General features: G+C 46.6%; 1 protein-coding gene across 1 annotated transcript in view; it reads right to left on the bottom strand.

Moving 5' to 3' along the window:
• The window catches only part of LOC147683102 (disintegrin and metalloproteinase domain-containing protein 28-like), a 3,314,421-nt gene that overhangs the window by 286,756 nt on the left and 3,007,275 nt on the right, over nucleotides 1-20,390 (bottom strand). The window contains exon 12 of the mRNA XM_086942499.1: nucleotides 19,279-19,441. Within this exon, the coding sequence (XP_086798625.1) occupies nucleotides 19,279-19,441 (163 nt within the window). The remainder of the gene's footprint in view (nucleotides 1-19,278; nucleotides 19,442-20,390) is intronic.

Genomic DNA, 20,390 nt, shown 5'->3' with positions numbered 1-20,390 from the left:
ATTGTATAGAAATCATTAATGCAGTAACAAAGCCCCGACGAGACTTAACAGATGTTCCACTGACAAATCCAGACCTGACACTTTATGTGGATGGTTCATGTATGAGAACAAGTACAGGAGAATTAGTGGCCGCATATGCAGTGACCACTGAAACCGAAGTTAAAGAAACACATCGTATTGACACACTGTCCGCTCAAGCGGCAGAGCTTATTGCTCTGACCCGAGCCTGTATCCTAGCCAAGAACAGAAATGTTAATATATACACTGATTCCCGTTATGCGTTCGGAGTTGTACACGACTTCGGAATGTTATGGCAAGAACGAGGTTTTTTGACCTCTCATGGTGCCAAGATCCAACACGGTCCCCTCATTCAAGCACTGTTAGAAGCAATACATCTGCCTTCAGGCATATCCGTCATGAAGTGTAAAGCACATACTAAAGTTACAGATTCTGTTTCCCAGGGTAACGACCTGGCAGACCAGACAGCAAAACATACAGCACTGACTCACACTCAGACAACCGATGTGACAAAGACAATAGGACCGACAAATTGTATGACAGTCAGGGATCCCACACTAGAGGTAATCGATATTCAGACACATGCTACCCCAGATGAAATAAAGAAATGGACTGAACTAGGAGGGATCCAGACAGATCAAGGTTGGATGACGAAGGGAAAATCTACATGGTTTCTCCCTGATTCTATGGTTCAAGTCATGATCAATACAGCACATAGTCCAGCACATCTAGGAGAAAAAGCGATGTTAGACAGTTTACAAAATCTTTGGAGCAATAAACACTTACGAGCAGCAGCAAAACAGAAAGTGCGTACTTGCATGATCTGTTGTCAGTTCAATCCAGGTAAAAGCGTCCCTGTAGAGCAAGGTGGATTTCATCTTCCCGATCACCCTTTTGAAGTTCTCCAGATGGATTATATCCAGATGGACCGTTGTCGAGGATTTAAATATGTCCTCGTAATTGTTTGTGCACTTTCCCGTTGGACCGAAGCATATCCAGTCCCAGACTACACTGCCCCGACCACTGCCAAGCAGCTGGTTCGAGAATTCTTCCCACGGTACGGCTTGCCTCGTGTCGTGTACTCAGATAACGGACAGCCATTCTCATCCGAATTAATGAAAGAAGTTTCCTTATTGCTAGGATACCAGTGGAAATTCCATTGTGTCCGACATCCCGAAGCCGCAGGCCTTGTAGAAAGGCATAATCAGACACTAAAGACACGCCTTGCTAAAATATGTCAAGAAAAAGGGGTCGACTGGATAGTCGCCCTGCCAGTGGCACTGTTCTATATGAGGATGGTTGCCCACTCGAGATCAGGACTATCCCCGTACGAAGTGGTCTTTGGTAGACCACCAAATATGTGGGGGACGCCCATTCCTAAGAAAATTACTGATGTCGATTGTAATATGTTGACAGATTACCTTGCCTCCTTGATGTCTGCACTCCAATCATGTCGTTCACAGGTTGCTGCAGAATTTCCCGACAACACTGATGTAAAGCCACACGATGTCCGTCCTGGTGATACTGTTTTAATCCGGAACTTCGACAGGAAAAGTCCGCTGGAGCCCCGCTGGAAGGAGCCAAAGACCGTCCTTCTTACAACGAGGACCGCAGTGAAACTGGAAGGCAGAAAGGGGTGGGTCCACACGAGCCATATTAAGAAATATAACGAACTGAAACCAGACCCAGGCTCGTCCACCCCCACCAAAGACTGTATCAAGCCTAGAGACTTTAAAGTTTCCGAACGAGAGAAAACTCCCCAAGAGGAGTATAAACTCAAGCTTCGATCTAGCAAGTCAGACAGTTTAATTGTTTAAGTCCTCCCCTAGGTGAATCGGTTAAATAGTTTCTGACATGTATCCCCTAGATCGAGATAGAGAGAGAGAGAGACAACTCAAGAAACGTACATATGGCAAATCACTGCGTAGTCACTGTATAGTGACATTATTAATCATGTTTTTTCTAAGTCTTCTAATTATTGTTGCAAGTATACTTCTCCCTATCTATTATCCTATTTTCAAGCGTGAACAATCTGCTTACAATGTTTCTGCTGAACATTCTTTTAGCGAGTTACCTCCACATGAACTTTCTTACAGACTTGCGCTGCGCAACAACACATTCATTAGTATGTTACATCATTCCCATCAGACTAACAATGCTACAAACTGCTGGATATGTGGCCGACTCCCTCCCTACCAGAATTACAAGGGAGCTCTGCCCCTCTTTCCGTACCCGTTCACTCACAATGGCTCCTGTGGTGCATGGTTCAAAATAATTAATTCCTTAGATCCTGATATTGCTGTTTTCGGCGGGAGCTGGGTTTGGGGAAACTTGAACTTAGTTCTGCTCGACGTCTGTTACCCTGATAAGGAGGGACTCCCCACTAGAATAGGAACTGATCTAGAAAATGAAGTATATGGATTAGGTAATTACACAATTAACCTTATGATTCTTACTGTTGAATCTGAAGCTGCACCAGTTCTGCCCGCTATGTCAGTATTACCAGTCACTGGTGAATTATGTGTCAGTAAGAAAGGTTCAGTACACTTAGGTCATAGTAAATGTACTACTGTGGTCGAATTCAGTGATCATGGTAAATCGTCCTTTAAAGCTACCAGTCATTCCTATTTTGTTTGTGGTCATACCGCATACATACGTTTACCTCCAGATTGGGATGGTACCTGTTACATTGCATTCCTTCTGCCACCTGTTTTTCTAGCTCCTCCTGATTATCACAGAAATACAAATCTAGTAAAGAATAGACTCAGAAGAGATATCTCACTTGTCGATTACACTGAAACGGCATGGGAGCAATACACAGATTTTAATAAAGGATTCTTTTTCTTTTTAGGCCCTGTCCAAAATAGTAAACTAATACGCAGATTAACTAGAACACTTGAAGCAGTAGTGAACGAAACTGCCTCCGCCCTAGGTAACTTAACCGAAGAGCAGTCCGCCATGCGGGTTGTTGTTCTTCAGAATCGTCTTGTTATTGATGTCATCTTGGCAGATAGAGGCGGAGCCTGTAAGGTCATCGGGTCAAGTTGCTGTGTTTTCATTCCACAAAACGCACCATCTGTATATCAAGCTATTACCCGTCTCCATAAAATTGCAAATCAGATACATCAGAATCCAGGCACCTGGACTTGGTCCGGTTGGTTCTGGACCACGTTAACCGCTTGGGGATGGAAGATCCTATCCTTCCTAGGCATTGGCCTAGTCCTAGTATTCAGTTGCTGCCTGTGCTTACAGTGTGGGCCAGCGATTTGTGGACTGTGTGCCACATCTTGTATTGAACATTCCAGTTTCCTCTCAAAACGTGAGAGGAAGAAAGAAGAGCAAATGATGTTACAAGAACAAACTGATCGATTCATGAGGATCGATATATCATGAAGGGTCCGTAGGGAACAAGGAGGGAATGAGGAAATATAAATTTTTGGTCAAGTTGTGTTCCCTAGCGAGTACCCCACCGTCTCCATGTACCAGCTTAAAGTGCATGTAACTTCCCTCCTGTCTCAGCTATGAAGACGCAAATACATTTGCGTCCAACGTTAACATGTCCTCTTTCAGATCCACCCTGAATGGATTGAATAGTCCGTTCCTAAGTATGCTATGCCAACGTCTTTTTGTAGTGTACTTTACACGTTTCTCCAGCTCTGGCAAAGTAGGCCCTGAATTTCTGCCATCGAGCCTTTTTCCTGGCTTCTGACTCTGAAAGCCTCAGCCCAGGCAGCCTCTGTACCCACGAACTCTGACTTACTCCCAGCGCGGCCCCCGCGCTCAGCCCAGCCTGCTGCCTGCCAAGACTGACTACAACCTTCGAATTATCTGTTCCGCTCCTCGAAAATACATTCCTGCCTACTGGTTTAAGTAAACATCCCCCCAGCTGCAGAGCAAAGGGCCGACCTGTCTCCGTGCAAGTAATTCATAGCCTCTGTTACCATGCTCCCATGAAAGGCCCATGCCCCCACGCTTCTCATGCAGACACTTAGGCGCTTATACACGCATTCACAGTCAGTATAGAATAGCATCAGCCCCAGAGACCTTTCCCGTCCAGATAATATGGTTCCCAAACATCAGATATCAGATATGATAGAAGTACGAGTTGATCTGACATGCCAGACTTCTGTCTCTTTCCGTCAGTGTAAATGTCAAGTCCCCTGCACCCTCCAGTTTCCACATCAATCACACGTCATGCAGCTGCGCGCGCATCCAAGCCTCCGATTTCTGCTGACATTGCAACATTTCTGTTTGGTGCCACCCACTCATGACACCTACCTGTGATGTTTCTAGCACACACCTCCAGTTCACGCCTTCTGATTACGTACTAGTAACACGTGGATGCTGTTATCTTGTCTTCTCTCAGCTGTTACGCCTACTGCATTGTTTTCTATGATGTAAATTAAGTATATAAGCTATGTACTGTTAATAAAATGTAGCGCGCTCTCTATCCCTTCTTCCACCCCTGTGGTGGGAAGAACATGATATCCAGGTCTTGACCATTCCTTTTTAAGGAATAAAACCCCTAAGAACTCTAACACCACGGACTCTGTTTCTTTCTTTCCGATTTGAGTTATTATTGATTAAGTACTTACCTGCATAGAAATTAAGACGGTAAATTATATATTTACGACAGTGTGCCGGATTTTTAACGCGAGGGTCTCGTGTTTATCCATGTCGCGCGCCAACCAAAACGTTTATCTTCTCAAGCAGTAAAGCCATAGAACACGTCCCGCGGTATTTCATACCTTTTTCTCCCAAGTTGAGCACCATCATTGTTGTCTTTGTCTTGTAGTCTGCCTAAGAAGTTGTAAACTGTTAAAAGGCACTGTTTATTATCGCAGCCCCTTTAGTTCCTGCAAAATACATTTAGAGTGATATACAGTGCACATACATACAAAGGGAGAATATAGTTTAAAATAACAAATTGTGCACCCGTAAAGCACAGTCCTGGAAGTAATTGCTGTTGTCCTGTACAGTGTTCCTGTGGAAATTATTAACATAGGATCCACCTTGGGCACAGGTAAAACATTAGGAGTCCACGGAACTCTGTGGCACAGTATGTGCTTCATGACTTGTTTCTGACACCTCATGAGCTGTCTGTGGTACAGGAACACACTGGGGCACAGACATGCTCGCTGGGTACACAGGGGTCTCCAAGGATGCTGCCCGGGAGCTGTGAGGAGCTTTGAGTGGCAGAGAAGCAGCTCCCTGAGGCTTAAGTTCCATGTGCCTATTATGATGGTCGGCCTCACTCCCAACGCTCGCTCGCCATAGGAACTCAAACTTTTATGCCATACCACTTTCAAATGTCACCAGCCGCCCCTGGAAACAACAAAAGTGAATTGGAGAGCAAAGTCTGACCAAAAGAACAGCGCGAAGCTTAGAGCGTAGGAGGCAACCTAGATGGGATTTAGAAAAAAGGAAGTGCTAAGGAGGGGGAAAGAGAGCTCACATCCTGGAGGCACAGCGAGAGAGGGTGACGCTACAGTGCAACTATCGGGGGAAAAACAGAGGCAGAACTAAATGAGAGGCTTTTGGGTGCGATCCTAACCTCACCAGATTATCTACATAGAAGAGGGGCCAATCAGGAAATAAGAGAGAAAGGTAGCCTGGTGCAGACCCAGTCAAGACACAGGAGAAACAAGATGGAACGTTTGTGTGCATGCAAGTGAAGCAGTCACAAAGATGTCCGCTGCTCCTCCCAAAAGAGCGGAACAGATAGATTGACACCTAAAGAGATAGTGGCCCAAGAAGGTGAGATCTTCGTGCAGCCATTCTGCGACCTACTAGCCCACTGAACTGAAGGAAAACACCAGTACTGTAGATCTTGGCCGGAGGAGTTTTCCTTTGAACTAGAGGACACAGGTGTAGTGGAAGACTGCATCTGGCATAAAGGGGGAGACCTCAAGAGAAACTTCCCCTACATGCAGGATTGCCTAATAAGATGGGAATACTATGTCAGGGAGAAAACAATGGAGCTACCCAAAAGTAAAATGTACCTACTACTGAAGAAGGACACGTCAAGGACCATCTATGTGCCATGGCCTCAGATGGATAATAAAGGTCTAAGGACCAAACTGCTGCCATTGTTGGATGGGGTGGGGAAATGCATCACATGTTTTCAGAAGAACACTGCAGTAATAAACCTAGCAATAGGCGATACCAAAATTGTGCTAAGTAGTCTTAGTGGAGAGCAGACTAACACAGTGTTTGCCAGATCTTGGATCTCAGCATTCACACTAAAATAAAACTGAGCATGATGGGGCCACATTCAATTCGTACAGGCACCAAATATGGATGGCACTGTTACACATGTTTGCTTCCTCACTGCCACTGCTTGCTGTGAAAAGTTGATTTACACACGAGGCTTCATCTAACATATTCAGGTGGAATTCACACTTTAGTCACTACAAACATGAAGGGAATTAAGAAATAAAAAAATCTGTTTCCACTGGTGATCCATTCTTTTCAGTAAGTTTAGGGCACTATTAATATAATTAATTGCAACAAGAAGCAGCAAAGCTGGAAACGTTAGCTTTTTACTAGAAAATTAATGATGGATTAATTGTGAGTTTGTAACGGATTGCTATGGGCCTGAGGTTTACAAACAGTTGGTGCTTTTATCCAAATGAAGTGAAAGAAATATCCACAACTCCCATAATGCACAAGGTTATTCATGGAGAGTTTAGAAGGACTAGCGTCCCCAGTGGCAAGCTCCTATGGCTTATGCTTCCTGGAAAAGCACTTACCGCCAAAAATGGGAAATCAATGCTATGTTAACAATCTTTAGCAGCCTGTGTAGTTGTTTTGTCGAGGTATGAGTGAGGCATACGAGAACTACTCCTATGACTTGACTGCATCAAATCCTTTCACCTGCTTCAAGCAGGTGTAATGAGTGACACAGGGCCTTTCAACTGACACCATTGCTGGAGTTGCGTCAGTTGACTGACACTCCAGCAATACGTCATTACTGCACCACCAGATATGTCAGGGTCCCGGAGGTATTGGGTCAATTCTTGTGGCAAGGAGCGCCGTTGTGTAAATACAGTGCATCCATTGTGTCACAAGAAGTGCACAATGAAAAGTGTTTTCCCCCAGTGATGCAACACTTTTCATTAATGAGGCCCGTTTCAGAGAGGCAGCAGCGGCATCATCAATGTGCCATCTGTGCCCTATTTACCAAGTGATGCATCTAGCCAGGTTTGTCACTTTGTAAAATGCCTGCATTACATTATACCTGCATCATGTATAATGTATGAGGATGGACGTTCCCAGGTAAAAAAGGCTTGTAGAAGTGGCGCAGTGAAATATATGAGATTTCACTGCACCACTTCAACAACTGTGTCAAATCCTTACGCCTGCTTCAAGCAGGCGTAAGGAGTGGTGCATCGCCTTTTACATCGGACTCTCCCATGTATGACACCATTGCTGGAGTTGCATCAGTTGACCGACACATTCTAGCAGTGCGTCATTACTTCGCCACCAGATATGTCAAGATTCCAGATGTATCTGGTAAACCCTTGTGACATGGTGCTCCATAGCGTAAATACAGTGCAACCATGGTGTTTACAAGAAGGGTGCAATGAAAAGTGTTGCATCACGGTTTTTCCCCATTGGTGCTACACATTTCATAAATGAGACCCTTTGTTTCTCTTACACAATTTGTTCTTTTGGTGTATTGAGTGTGGCTTATTTTCCTTTGATCAGTGTGTTATTTTGTGTGTGTGCATGTGTGAACTTTGTATTGCTGCTGCTGCATCCATCCTGTGTTCATTCCTTGGGTTATGAACATTGTCCTCCTAATACTATGCAAAACTTGTGGGATTTCTTCTTAGCGAAATGTGAACAATTAATTTTACAATACGAAAGTTAAACTATGAAGTTTTACTTTAACTATGCACTTGACTCAAACATTATAGAGGAACCCTGATCACATATTTTCACAAGAAAAACTATCTGCATAACTGAACCCTCAGTGCAATCTCAATTTTGTCCACGTTTCCCTTTGCCAGTATGATGTAGTATTTTTATTGCATGGTTAAATTACAGCAATAATGGAGAAGGTGAGTGCATGTATTAATATCTGATGGAAAGATGAAAGGGCCTGTGAGCACACGAGTGACTGACCAATCCATCCACACACTCATCTACATGACCACATAAAATATTGATGAAGAACACTTGCACTGAATAAAAAAAAGGACACACATGTTGGCTTTGCCAATACTTGTTTTCAGTGGAGTCCTGTACCACTGCATGAAATCTCGCTTCCTTCCCTCTAACTCTGCTCGGTTCCTTCCTGGTGTACCTTATATTTCCACTCAATAACCCATTTTTTTCTTAAACAAGGTGATGGGTGTCCCACGTAGCTTCCATAACTCCTCCTTATTATTTGTCACTGTTACATTAGACCCCCTTCCTCTGTCCCTCCATCTCCCCAGCCTAATGATATAAGTGAGGTGCTTGCATCTCCTATTCTCCTGCTTTTTGCTTGCCCCTTTCCCAGAACTCTCTATCACCTTCTTCTTCCCCCATTTTTTGTGTATCTTGTCTTCTTTTCCCTCTACTTCAGCAGATGTCCTCTTTCTTTCCCATCTTCTTGTTTCAGGTCACAGTTGACTTAAAGAGGGTCTACTAGGGCCATTTTTTGTTCTTGATCCCTTTTGTATTAAAGAAAACAATCTCCCTTCCTGTCGTTTTAGGAATTGTAAGATGAGTTTGAGTTATTGTATCCAGGTATTCAAACCGGGTGTGGAATAATTCACAAAAACCTAATTTGCATGGAATTGGGTATTCCCCATCTTGACAGTTTCTCAAAAGGGAGCTTTATCAGCTTGGAGATCTCCTTTTTGGGAATTTGTAAAATTGAGCTACTACCTAAAATTAAAAAAATGATTATAAAGAGGTCATCCAAACACAGAAAGTAATGGGATTAACCAGTTGCCTGCTGATGACAGAATCGCTTCGTCATCAGCTGCGGTGGCGCTGTGCTGATGATGGAGCGGTTCCATCATGGCCCGCTCGGAGCGCCTGCGCGGCGGGAATTCCATGCCTGCGCTGAGCGTTCCATTGAGCGGGGCGGGCCATGACGGAACCGCTCCGTCATAAGCACAGCGCCACCGACGCTGGTGAAGGAGCGGTTCCGTCACCAGCATGCGGCTGCCGCGCGGCCGCCCCACCCCCTTAGCACTGCGGCGGAATAGCCGCCGCAGTGAAGGGGTTAAGAAGAAAATAGCGATTCCAAGTGGGTTAATAATGCAGGTTGCACTTTGATGAACAAGTTTCTTGCCTTCGGTCAAGCCTATCTGATAGAGACATGATCAAATCACAGATTCCTTACCTTGGAATTTCCCAGGCGTCAGACTGAATCTGAAATCTTTTACATTGAGCAAAATTCCTACATGCAGGCAGATGAAATTGGTCGGCTCTGTGTAACGTCGTCAATGTAATCTGCACCGGAAGTGACGTCTGTCTTATCTATAACCCTTTCGATGCTCATGACGAGCTCAGCTCGTCATGATGCACAGTTGAGCTGTGCTGATGACGAGCTGAGCTCGTCATGACACCAGCAAAATGGCAATTTTCAGCACGGCGGGGGGAAACGCCTAGCAGCCAAGGTGATAAAGGTGCCACTTCATGTGCTGATGTTACTGTTCACAACTTTTCATGCCAAAAGGGCGTAACCATGAAGTGCACTGACAGTGGTGTGTTTTGAACAGCTAGGGCCCTGAAAGGGAACACCCCTGACCATTTAATCTTGACTGCATTGCTTGGAGGATGGGTAGGTCAGTAAGGAAACTGTGACTAGATTATGTCTCTACCAGATAATGCATTACAAAAGGTAAGTCACTTGTTCATCAAATAGAGACTGTGGTAGCAGCATTAGCTCTGGTGGAAGGAGCTCTTAGGCCTTCAGGAGACTGTTTCAAATTTTGATGCAAAGGACTACCTATCGTGAGATAGTCCTTTTCCGTACCGCACAACCTTTCTTTGCCCCGTGGTAAACCATGAAAAGTTAGTGGTCCACTGGGAATTTTTTTGTGTGGTCAAAATAGAATGACAATGCTCTTTTTGGATCCAGGCGAGGAGTCACTCCTCTTACTTAGAGGGATGTGGCAGAGCATAGCAAGTGGTAGATTGAAGGATGTGGAAAGGAGCTTTCAGCAGGAAAGAGGCCCTAGTGTGAAACACCAATTTATCAGGAAAACCTGTCAGGCAAGGAGGCTTGGGTGACAAAGCCTGCACTTTATTCAACCTCCTGGCAGATGTGATTGCCACTGAAAAGGCTGTCTTGATTGTAAGCAGCCAGAGGGGGATATTGTACAGCGGTTCAAATGCAGCGCACATCAGAAATGTGAGAATCAAATTAAGATCCCACTGAGCATAATGAAAGGGGAAGGTGGAAACACATGTACAAATCCTTTGAGAAATGCATTTACAATGTGGATTTAAACAATGAGGGTTGCTCTGGTGCTGCAAAAAGGCAGACAGGGCTGAAAGGTACACTTTTAAAGTACCTTGAGCAGAGCCCTTCTGAGCAAGGGTTAAAATAAAAAGCAAAACATCAGAAAGGGAAGAAGAAAGAGGGTCAACAGACTTTTCTATACAAAATATTACAAATTTGCTCTATCAGCAGGCATATAACGAATTGGTGAAGTGACGGCTGGCTGCCAATATAGCATTTTCAGACTTCGGGAGGAAGGTCAAACGCTGCCAATTGTCACTATTCAATCTCCACACAAGAAGGCGTAGAGTTCACAGGTTCAGGTGGATGACCTTCCCCTGCTGCTGAGACAGAAGATTCTCCCTAAGAGGAAGTCTGATCGCAGGATCGATGCTCATGCTGAGAAGCTCAGGATATCAGCCTCTCCGTGCCAAGTCTGGGGCTACAAGCATAACTTGGGCCCGGGCGTTCCTGATCCAATTGAGAACTCTGAGCCCAAGTGGTATGGGCAGAAAGGCACATAAGGCCCAAACTCCACTCGAGATGAAAAGCATCTCTGGGAGAGAGTCACTTTGGAAACTCATGAATGCAAAACTGCTGACATTGCGAGCTCTGCGAAGATGACCACATCTAACCAAGGCTTTGTCCAATGCTGAAAGAGATTTTGCACCACATCTAGATGGAGACACCGTTCATGATCGGCTGGTGTTGATGGCTGAGTTTGTATCCCCTGGCATGACCCTGTGCCTCATGGGAACAACCCAGCCTGAACGGCCAAGCCAGGTCCTTCCTGGACTGGAAACAAGCATCCTAGGACCGGTTTCAGGGCACCTCCTCACAGCTTTAGTGACAATGTCACCATCGACTCTCCAGAACCTCCTCATATCTGTGGGCATTGTGTCTTTGTGCCTCCTGGTCACTGCTGAGTGGCAAGGACTCTATTCCCTACACTTACAGGTTATTAAAGTCTAGAATCCACCCTTGGATTCCACCAGACTCCTTCCTGAACTTCTTCAGAGGCACTTTCTTCTAAGTCATCCATTGTCATCTACTGCAGGTTCTGACTTCTCTTTACCCCTATGAACCTGGCTTTCCTGGTGTAGATAACCTAGTTCCTGGGCCTTCTATGTGTGAAGTGGTTCTCCATTCTGCAGTCCTCCACAGGAATTCATTGAGGTCCTATGGGAAGGGTACATCTTCTTCAAAACTGCAAATGTGACTTCTAATGCACACACGGCTGAGTTTCCACTCTGCAAACAGCCTCCGACCAGGGTTCATGGGTACTCACCTTGGGTGGTTCCAAGTTCTATTCTTGTTTGCAGTCCATATTTCACTTGCTTAGTATATCGTTTGGCCTTTCCCTGAAAACCACTGTATTTTGTGCTACTAACCTGATTGCATTTGCAGCATTCTTGTATCCGGATAGGAGATATACCACTATGATAGTGATAGTAACAGACTTATTTTGGCTAAACACTGTGTGGATTCTTTTCATCTAATCTACACTCCTTCAAGATAAGCCTGAAGGCTGCTCTCCACAGCTGCTACTTTTAGATATTTCTATGGTTATCAAAGCCACTAAAATCACCAAGAGGGATGCCTGGTGTAGTGCAGGGTGCACCATGCTGATAGTGAACCATAGAGAATACAGGAGTTCTGCCATAGCCCAGAGGTGGGAGACAACAGCCTGTGGCGATCCCCGCCTCCAACAGCCAGTTGTCGAGACTGAGGAAGACTGGTACCCCTGAACTGGGCAGATGAGCTGTGACTACTGCCATCTCCTTGGTGAACAGCCAAGGGGTGCTGGTAAGGCCAAAGGGAAGAATGGTGAACAGAAAACGCTTGTGGCCTACTCTAAGGCATATGCTACCATCAAATCTCCTGGGTCCAGGGCAGACAGGACCTGAGCTAGAATGAGCGTCCTGGGGCTTATTCACTAGAAACTGATGAAACTATATAGATGCGTCAGTTTCCATGGTTCCAGCCTTCAAAACCCTCGCACCACCTTGGATGTGCCGTATTTAGAATATGGCGCACTATGGCGCCAAACTGACATGTGTCAGAAATGCTGATGCATTTGTCGTCACAAAAGTTACGCATTGCTGGAGTCGTGCCCGATGCAACTCCAGCAACGCATGGGAAGGCTTATTCGTAGTACACTGCAATACTCCTTTCACCTGCTCCAAGCATGGGCAGTGGCATCCTAGAAGTGGTGCTATGAAATCTTGTAGATTTCACTGCATCACTTTTACAAAGGTTTTTCTGTGTGGGAATGCCCACCCTGCACATATTATACCTGACGCAGGTATAATGTGACGCAGGGCTTTACAACGTGATGCATCTTCCTATATGAGTCACTTTGTAAATGTGGCACATTGTGTGCGCTGCTGATTGTACATAAAACTGACTGTAGCGCTTTGCCTGCTAGAACTGGTGCCTGGGTATCGTAGCGCTTTGTTCTGCCTTCTAATTGCTGCTCGCATTTAGATCTGTGTTATTGCCTGATTGTGCTCACTGCTGCTGCTCGCATTTAGATCTGTGCTTCTAGTATTATAATTAGAGCGCTCGCATTGCCTGTTTAGCAAAGTACCTAATATTGCCTGATTGTGCCGGCGCCACTGCCCATAGCGTCATCCTACTTCCTGCCCCCAAGATCGTCCTGTTTGCGGTTTGCCTTGGCTGCCATTTTCTTGTTTACTCTTGTTTCCTGTTGTGCCTCGTAGCCAGCCTCTCCACCCCGCCCCGCCTATCAGCTGCTCCTCCCTCGCCCCTCCCCGCTCCACTATTCATTTATGACAGATGTTTTTGCGCACAGCGGACGCGCCCCATGCATGCCGAAGGTGCGCCAAAGGTAAGCCCGTCTACGCCCGTCGGCACCTGGACCGCGCCCAGCGCCAGACCCCCTGTTCCTCGCAAAACCCACTCCACCCGCATAACATATGACGCTGCTACCCTCTCAGCCCTTAACCCCGGCCGCACACAACAATGCTACCATGCTACCCCAGGACACACTCATGGACCCTTCACCTGCCACTCCTGCAAATTCGACTGCATCAGGAACCACACCAAATCCACAAACTCCAAACAGAGCTCCGACACCAACCATCTAAAGTGCATCCTGCTCAACACCTGCTCGGTCCACAGACACTCCATTGAACTGTGGAACCTACTCGACACTACTTTACCGGACGTCGCCTTCCTTACAGAAACCTGGATGAACGCCTCTTCAGCACCCGACATCGCCATAGCCATCCCGGACGGCTACAAGACCATCCGAAAGGACCGCATCAACCAAACTGGAGGAGGCATCGCCATCGTCCATAAGAACACCATCCGCATCACATCCAGGTCAGATGATAACCTTGCTAGCGCCGAACACCTCCACTTTCAGATCCACACCAACCCCAAGACCACACTCAGAGGCACCCTCATCTACAGACCACCAGGGCCCCGCACACAATTCAGTGAAGACATCACTGACTTCATCAGCCCACATGCCCTCACCTCCGAGAACTACATTCTACTAGGAGACCTCAACTTCCATTTGGAAAAGAAAAACGACAGCAACACCACCTCCCTTGTTGACAACCTGAACAATCTCGGACTCAAACAACTGGTCGACACCCCCACCCACCTGGCCGGACACACGCTCTACCCTATCTTTACCTCCAGCAAGCACATCTCCTTCGATCACACCATAGCCCTCCATTGGACGGACCACAGCTGCGTTCATTTCAGCTACAAAAAGACCACGACCCACAACCCCCCACATCCTATTCCTCGACGAAACTGGAACAAAATCACCACCGACCAGTTCTTCACTTCACTCCACCAAAACCCCCCTGCCATATCATCGAACCCAAACCAAGCAGCCACCAACCTCACACAATGGATCACCCATAGCGCTGACGTTCTAGCACCCTTGAAGAACCAGCCTTTCAAACAAAGTAGCAAAAAGGCCCCCTGGTTCAACGATGACCTCAAGAAATCCAAGAAGATCTGTCGGACTCACGAGAAAGCCTGGAGAAAAAACCCAACCTCTGACAACCTGGCCACCTTCAAGAACACCACCCGCAAACACCACCAACTGATCCGATCCACCAAGAAATCAGCATTCAAGGACCGACTTGACAACAATGCCCTTAACAGCAAGGAACTATTCAACTTCGTCAAAGAATTTACCAACCCCACCGCCGGCACCAACGACATCACTCCCTCCCAAGAATTCTGCGACTCTCTATCCTCATTCTTCTACAACAAAATCGCCAATATACACAACAGCTTTGAAAACCAGTCCGAAGACCAGTCCTCCCCACCCACCTCCGAACCAAAACCGCACTCTAACAACCTGTGCGCCTGGAACCCATTCACCACCGAAGACACCATCCGCCTTATGAACTCAAACCACTCAGGATCGCCAACCGACCCATGCCCCCACCACATTTTCAACAAAGCAGACTCCATCATCGCACCCCATCTCCGTGATGTCATCAACTGTTCCTTCAACTCCTCTACCTTCCCGGAAAGCTGGAAACATGCCGAACTCAGCGCTCTTCTGAAGAAACTCACGGCAGACCCAACTGAACTTAAGAACTACCGCCCCATCTCACTCCTCCCATTCCCTGCCAAAGTCATTGAGAAAGCTGTCAGTCAACTCACCTCCTTCCTCGAATCCAACAAATCCCTCGACCCTTCACAGTCTGGCTTCCGAGCCAAACACAGTACCGAAACCGCCCTCATCGCAGCAACAGACGACATTCGAACACTACTGGACAACGGAGAAACTGTTGCCCTCATTCTACTCGACCTCTCTGCAGCCTTCGACACAGTCTGTCATAGCACCCTCATACAACGCCTCAGCAACATCGGAATACAAGGGAAAGCTTTGGACTGGATCATCTCGTTTCTCGCCGAAAGAACCCAGAAAGTCCGCCTCCCCCCTTTCAGATCAGAGGCCACCGAAGTCATCTGCGGCGTACCACAAGGATCATCACTCAGTCCCACCCTCTTCAACGTATACATTAGTACCCTCGCATCCATAGCACACCAACACAACCTCAACATTATCTCCTACGCAGACGATCCCATCCCTCACCAAAGACCCAAACACCGCCAAAGCCAACCTACATGAAGGGATGAAATAAGTAGCCAAGTGGATGAAGAACAGCCGCATAAAACTGAATTCGGACAAAACGGAAGTCCTCATCTTAGGATCTTCCCCCTATGCCTGGGACGACTCTTGGTGGCCACCAGCCCTGGGAACCGCACCCAGACCTACAGATCATGCATGTAACCTTGGCTTCATCCTGGACTCCTCCCTCTCGGTGACCAGACAAGCCAACGCAGTCTCATCATCTTGCTTCAACATTCTCCGCATGCTCAAAAAAAATCTTCCGCTGGATCCCCACCAAAACAAGAAAGACAGTCACCCACGCACTGGTCACCAGCCGACTGGATTACGGAAACACACTTTACGCCGGAACCACAGCCAAACTACAGAAAAAACTCCAGCGAATCCAAAACGCCTCAGCCAGACTCATATTGGACATTCCTCGGCAAGCTCATATTTCCGACCACCTCAAAGACCTTCATTGACTCCCCGTCAACCAAAGAATAATGTTCCGCCTCCTCACCCACGCACACAAAGCCCTCTACGACCAAGGACCCGACTGCCTCAACACGCGACTGTCCTTCTACTCCCCCTCCCGCCAACTATGATCGTCCAATCAAGCCCTCGCCGCTATTCGGCGCATCAATAAATCCACCATGGGGGGGGGGGGGGGGGGTGAAGATCCTTCTCCTACCTCGCGGCCAAAACCTGGAATTCTCTCCCCACCCACCTCCACCTTACATAGAACCACCTCGCTTTCAGAAAACAACTAAAAACTTGGATATTCGACAAGTAAAGCACCCCCCCCCCTCCCTCAAGCGCCTTGAGACCCTATGGGTGAGTAGTGCACTATACAAATCTCTGAACTTGAACTACATAAAAAGTGATGCAAAGATGACGCAAAAGTGTCGCAAGGGGCTTGCAAATGTGCCCTCCTGAATTTTTCTTTTTGACGAAGTAGTCAAGAGCTCGTAGGTCAAGGATAGGACGAAGGCACTTGTCCTTTTTTGGGACCATAAAGTAGCGGGAATAACTACCACAGCTTACTTCTGGCTCTAGATCCCTCTCTATGACTCCCTGGGCCAAGAGAGCCATGAATTCACCCAGGAGTAAAATCAATTGATCCTCCGTCAGCAGGTTCTATGATGGAGGCATTGAGGGAGGGGTAGTCTTAAATGAAAAAGAGTAGTCTCTTTTGACTATCTGAAAGACCAACCTGTTTGATGAGATGGTCTGCCAATGGTGAAGGTGATGGCTGATCCTGCCACCAACTGGCTGCCCATGATCTAGAAGGGCAAGGTTTGGTGGCTGAGTCTGCAGGAGGGGTGGTAGACTGACAGACCTCTGGCCACCAGACCCTTGGAGCCACATGGAGGTTGTGAAACCTGCACAGTCCTGTAGCTGGCAGAGCTGAAAGCCCCTTTAGGGGCCACAAAAACGGTAAAAGGTAGACTGGGGATGTGTGGCCACTGAGAGGCATAAGGACTTGGCCGTAGCCGTGGGGCCTTAAAACGCTCCTCCAGCGCCATGTCTGCCTTGCCTTCAAAGAGATGGGTGCCATCAAAGTTCCTCAACCAAGCATGCCGTCAAATAGCCAATGTTGATGAAAGTGCTCTGCCCAGTCAGTTGGTTGTTTGGAGACCACAACGGATGGCGAATTTACTGCATCTCCCCCATCTGATATTGAATGTGGCCTAGGCTTCCCCCGGGATCTGTGGCAATCACTTGTACAACTGTTTCCCACAGGGAGTAGGAATAACGGCCCACTAAGCATTCTGTGTTTACCAACCACAATGCAAGGCTGGTGGAAGAAAAAAAATTCTTACCCCAACCATCTTCAATCTTGGATTACCTGTCCAAGGGCATGGAAGGGAAAGCACTATGAGAGGAATAGGCTTAGAGGACCATGCTCTTTGGAAAACAGTGGTTGGTGAGGAAGCTTGGGTTGCCCAGAGTAAGGCGATGGAGATGGGCAATTATCCTATCCACAGGAGACCCTGTAATGAGCTTGGACCACGTACCCAGTAGGACATCTGTAAGGGTCTCATTAAAGGGTAGCAATAGTTCTGAATTGGCTGCAAGACCTCCGTCAAGAAACCAGTCTTGACTTCCACCAAGAGAGCTGAAGGTTTAGGACCTCAGCCGCCCTTCGCACCACAATAGGAAATGATACCCACTTCTCTTTAGCTACGTTTTGGGAGAATACATGCCCAAATCTCGAGAGGTGTCCAGTCCACTGGCTTCACCCAGCTCCTCACACCATATCATGATAACGCTAAGGGCCCAGTGACCCCTCCCAATCTTCTTCCACTCCTATCCCTCAAGAATAGGGCTCAGGAAATGGCCTATGACCGGGAAAATTCTGTTGAAGCCTGTATTGGCATTGGTTGACTTCATACCAGCTCTGGGTCATCAGGAATCAGAATAGGGCTGGTGCCACTGGGGGGGGGGTGCCAGCTGTGTCAGGAGCTTAGACGTTGGGGCCAGTGCCGGAGAAGGTCGCAAAGACACAACAGGTGCTGGACTGGATCCATTCCCGGATCCATGGAGAGACATTGGCGATGAGGTCAGAGCCGCCGGTGCGGACCTGATGGAGCCTCCTTAGCACCCACAAAGCCTGAAGGCACGTCGGTAGGGCCAAGCTGCCTGAACATGAGGCAAATGACATCATAAACTTCGTCAAACTGGGAAAGGGTTGCTCTGGATCTCAAAAGAAGCACAGAGCGGACCCATGTGCAGGTTCAGCAGAACAAGGCCTAGAAAGCCAAGGCTCCTCGGTGTCGAAAGACAGGAAAAAGCTTGAGCATGCTTCAACTTCAAGTTATTCTTATGCCTCTTACCTGGACTACCTGAGTATTTTGAATAGGAGGATGAGGACTTGAGACTCCCAGAGCAGTGCTTGGATATTCCACTTGACTGGGACCATAAACAAGACCTCCTAAGAGTTGAGCGATGCTGTGTCGGGTGCTGGGCAAGTAGCTTTAGGAACCACTCCTTCAAAGCTTTCTGAGTCATGGCTTCGCAGTCGAAGAATGACTCTGAATCTTGGTCATGCTCCAGGCACCAGAGGCAAACCACGTGTGGGTCCATCACTGACAATAAGCAGTTACAAGCGCAGCATGGTTTGAATCCAGAAGTCTTCCTAGACATGTGGAAAAAATGTATCCATCAAAAAGGGGTTGACAAAACGTCAAAAAAGACTGCCAAATAGTGACAGGTCTCTTTACTGATATGCACTGGCTAGAATACAAAGAAAAGAATGGACATTGCGGTGGCACATATATAAGGCACGCGGATGTCACTGCCATCACGGACAAAGCCAACAATGTCACTAGGAGCCAACTCATGCAACGTACTGGTGCGCAGGGGTACTAATCTCTTGGATCCAGTCAGGCGCTTGGGAAATTCAGAGGTAAGGAATCTGTGGCTAGATGTCTCTGATACATACCATACATTACCCGCTAACTTACTCACAAACTCATTTGCTTATTCACCCACGGACTATCAATGAAACAGGGCTACCTGAATAAATAATCAGACATAAGTAAACACAAGATGATAGTCTAATCCAAATCAAAATCCCGACTTTCTCAGCTAAACATTGGAGAGGACTTAAAGGTATTCAAAGTGAGGGTAAAGGTGGAAGGAGGAAGAATGGAGAGGAGGATCAAATCAATGAGAAAGTGAAAGATTTGTCACTCACCATCTTAGGTCCGCATTTTGTTCCATTTTTTACCATTGCAAAATTCTCTACATACTCAGGAGTGGGGAATAGACATTTACATTGCCCAATGAACATCATGCCACCTTCCATCGTTGGAGTGTCTATGCCTCCAATACAAAATAACTTGCCACATTTGATATCCCTGTTGAGATAGAATAAAAGAACAGGCAAGTTGTTACTCATAGAGACAGGTGAGATCAATGTGATTAAATGGCTCATTGACTTTCCAGCTTGACTCATGCAAATGATCAGCTCCATGCTTTAGAAGATGTAAATGTAACTGCATTTCTATTGCACTTAAGACCTCTGACGTGGGTGTTAAATGCTTTACACCATGAAGCATGCTGCTCCGTAAACAAAGGTTAGGGGTTACTCCAGTGGTTGTTGGTTAATGGGTTTAGTCTTGACCTCATCAGGAGACCGTTCTAAGCATTTGCACCAGTTTTAATGGTTGAGTAAATTGATATAGGCAGATTGGATTTATGTGACTTAAAGCAAATGATTGGTGGCATTAACAGGTGGGATAGAGATGATTATAGTCTGATTTAGGAGGTATCGTTTTAAAGAATGAGAGCTTGGTATCTGTGAAATTAAAGTATTTAATATAGCGTAAACAGCTACTTCTGCTTGTGCGTCCTGGCGCTAAGATGGACATCGGTGCTAACGTGGACATAGTGGTAGGGTACTAAGACTGATTCTTGAAAAGTCGAGTCTTAAGGTGTCTTCTTAATGTTGCCAGGTCAGCTGAGTCTCTCAATGAGGCAGGTAGGCTTTTCCACATTTGTGCACTCTGAAACCCAAAGGATTTCCCACCTATATGTGCTAAGCACATTTTTGGGATGCCTGCAAGGTCTTGCAGTAGAGTATCTTAAGGTCCGAATTGGAATGTAGCAGACAAAGCGCTTCTTGAGATACTTAGTGCCCAGGCCGTGGAATGCTTTAAAGAATATTACAATTACTTTAAACTTAATTATTTCTTTCATTCCAAGCCAGTGCAGAGCTTTGAGAATAGGAGTCATATGAGATCTAGGCTATGGTCTAAGGATCGCTCTGACCGCTGCGTTCTGCACTACTTGTAGACACTAAAGGTC

Source organism: Lissotriton vulgaris, chromosome 11 (genome assembly GCF_964263255.1).
Source record: "Lissotriton vulgaris chromosome 11, aLisVul1.2, whole genome shotgun sequence".
Classification (NCBI taxonomy): domain Eukaryota; kingdom Metazoa; phylum Chordata; class Amphibia; order Caudata; family Salamandridae; genus Lissotriton; species Lissotriton vulgaris.
The sequence above is the reverse complement of the archived record's forward strand: the minus strand, read 5'-3'. Positions and strand labels throughout refer to the sequence as shown.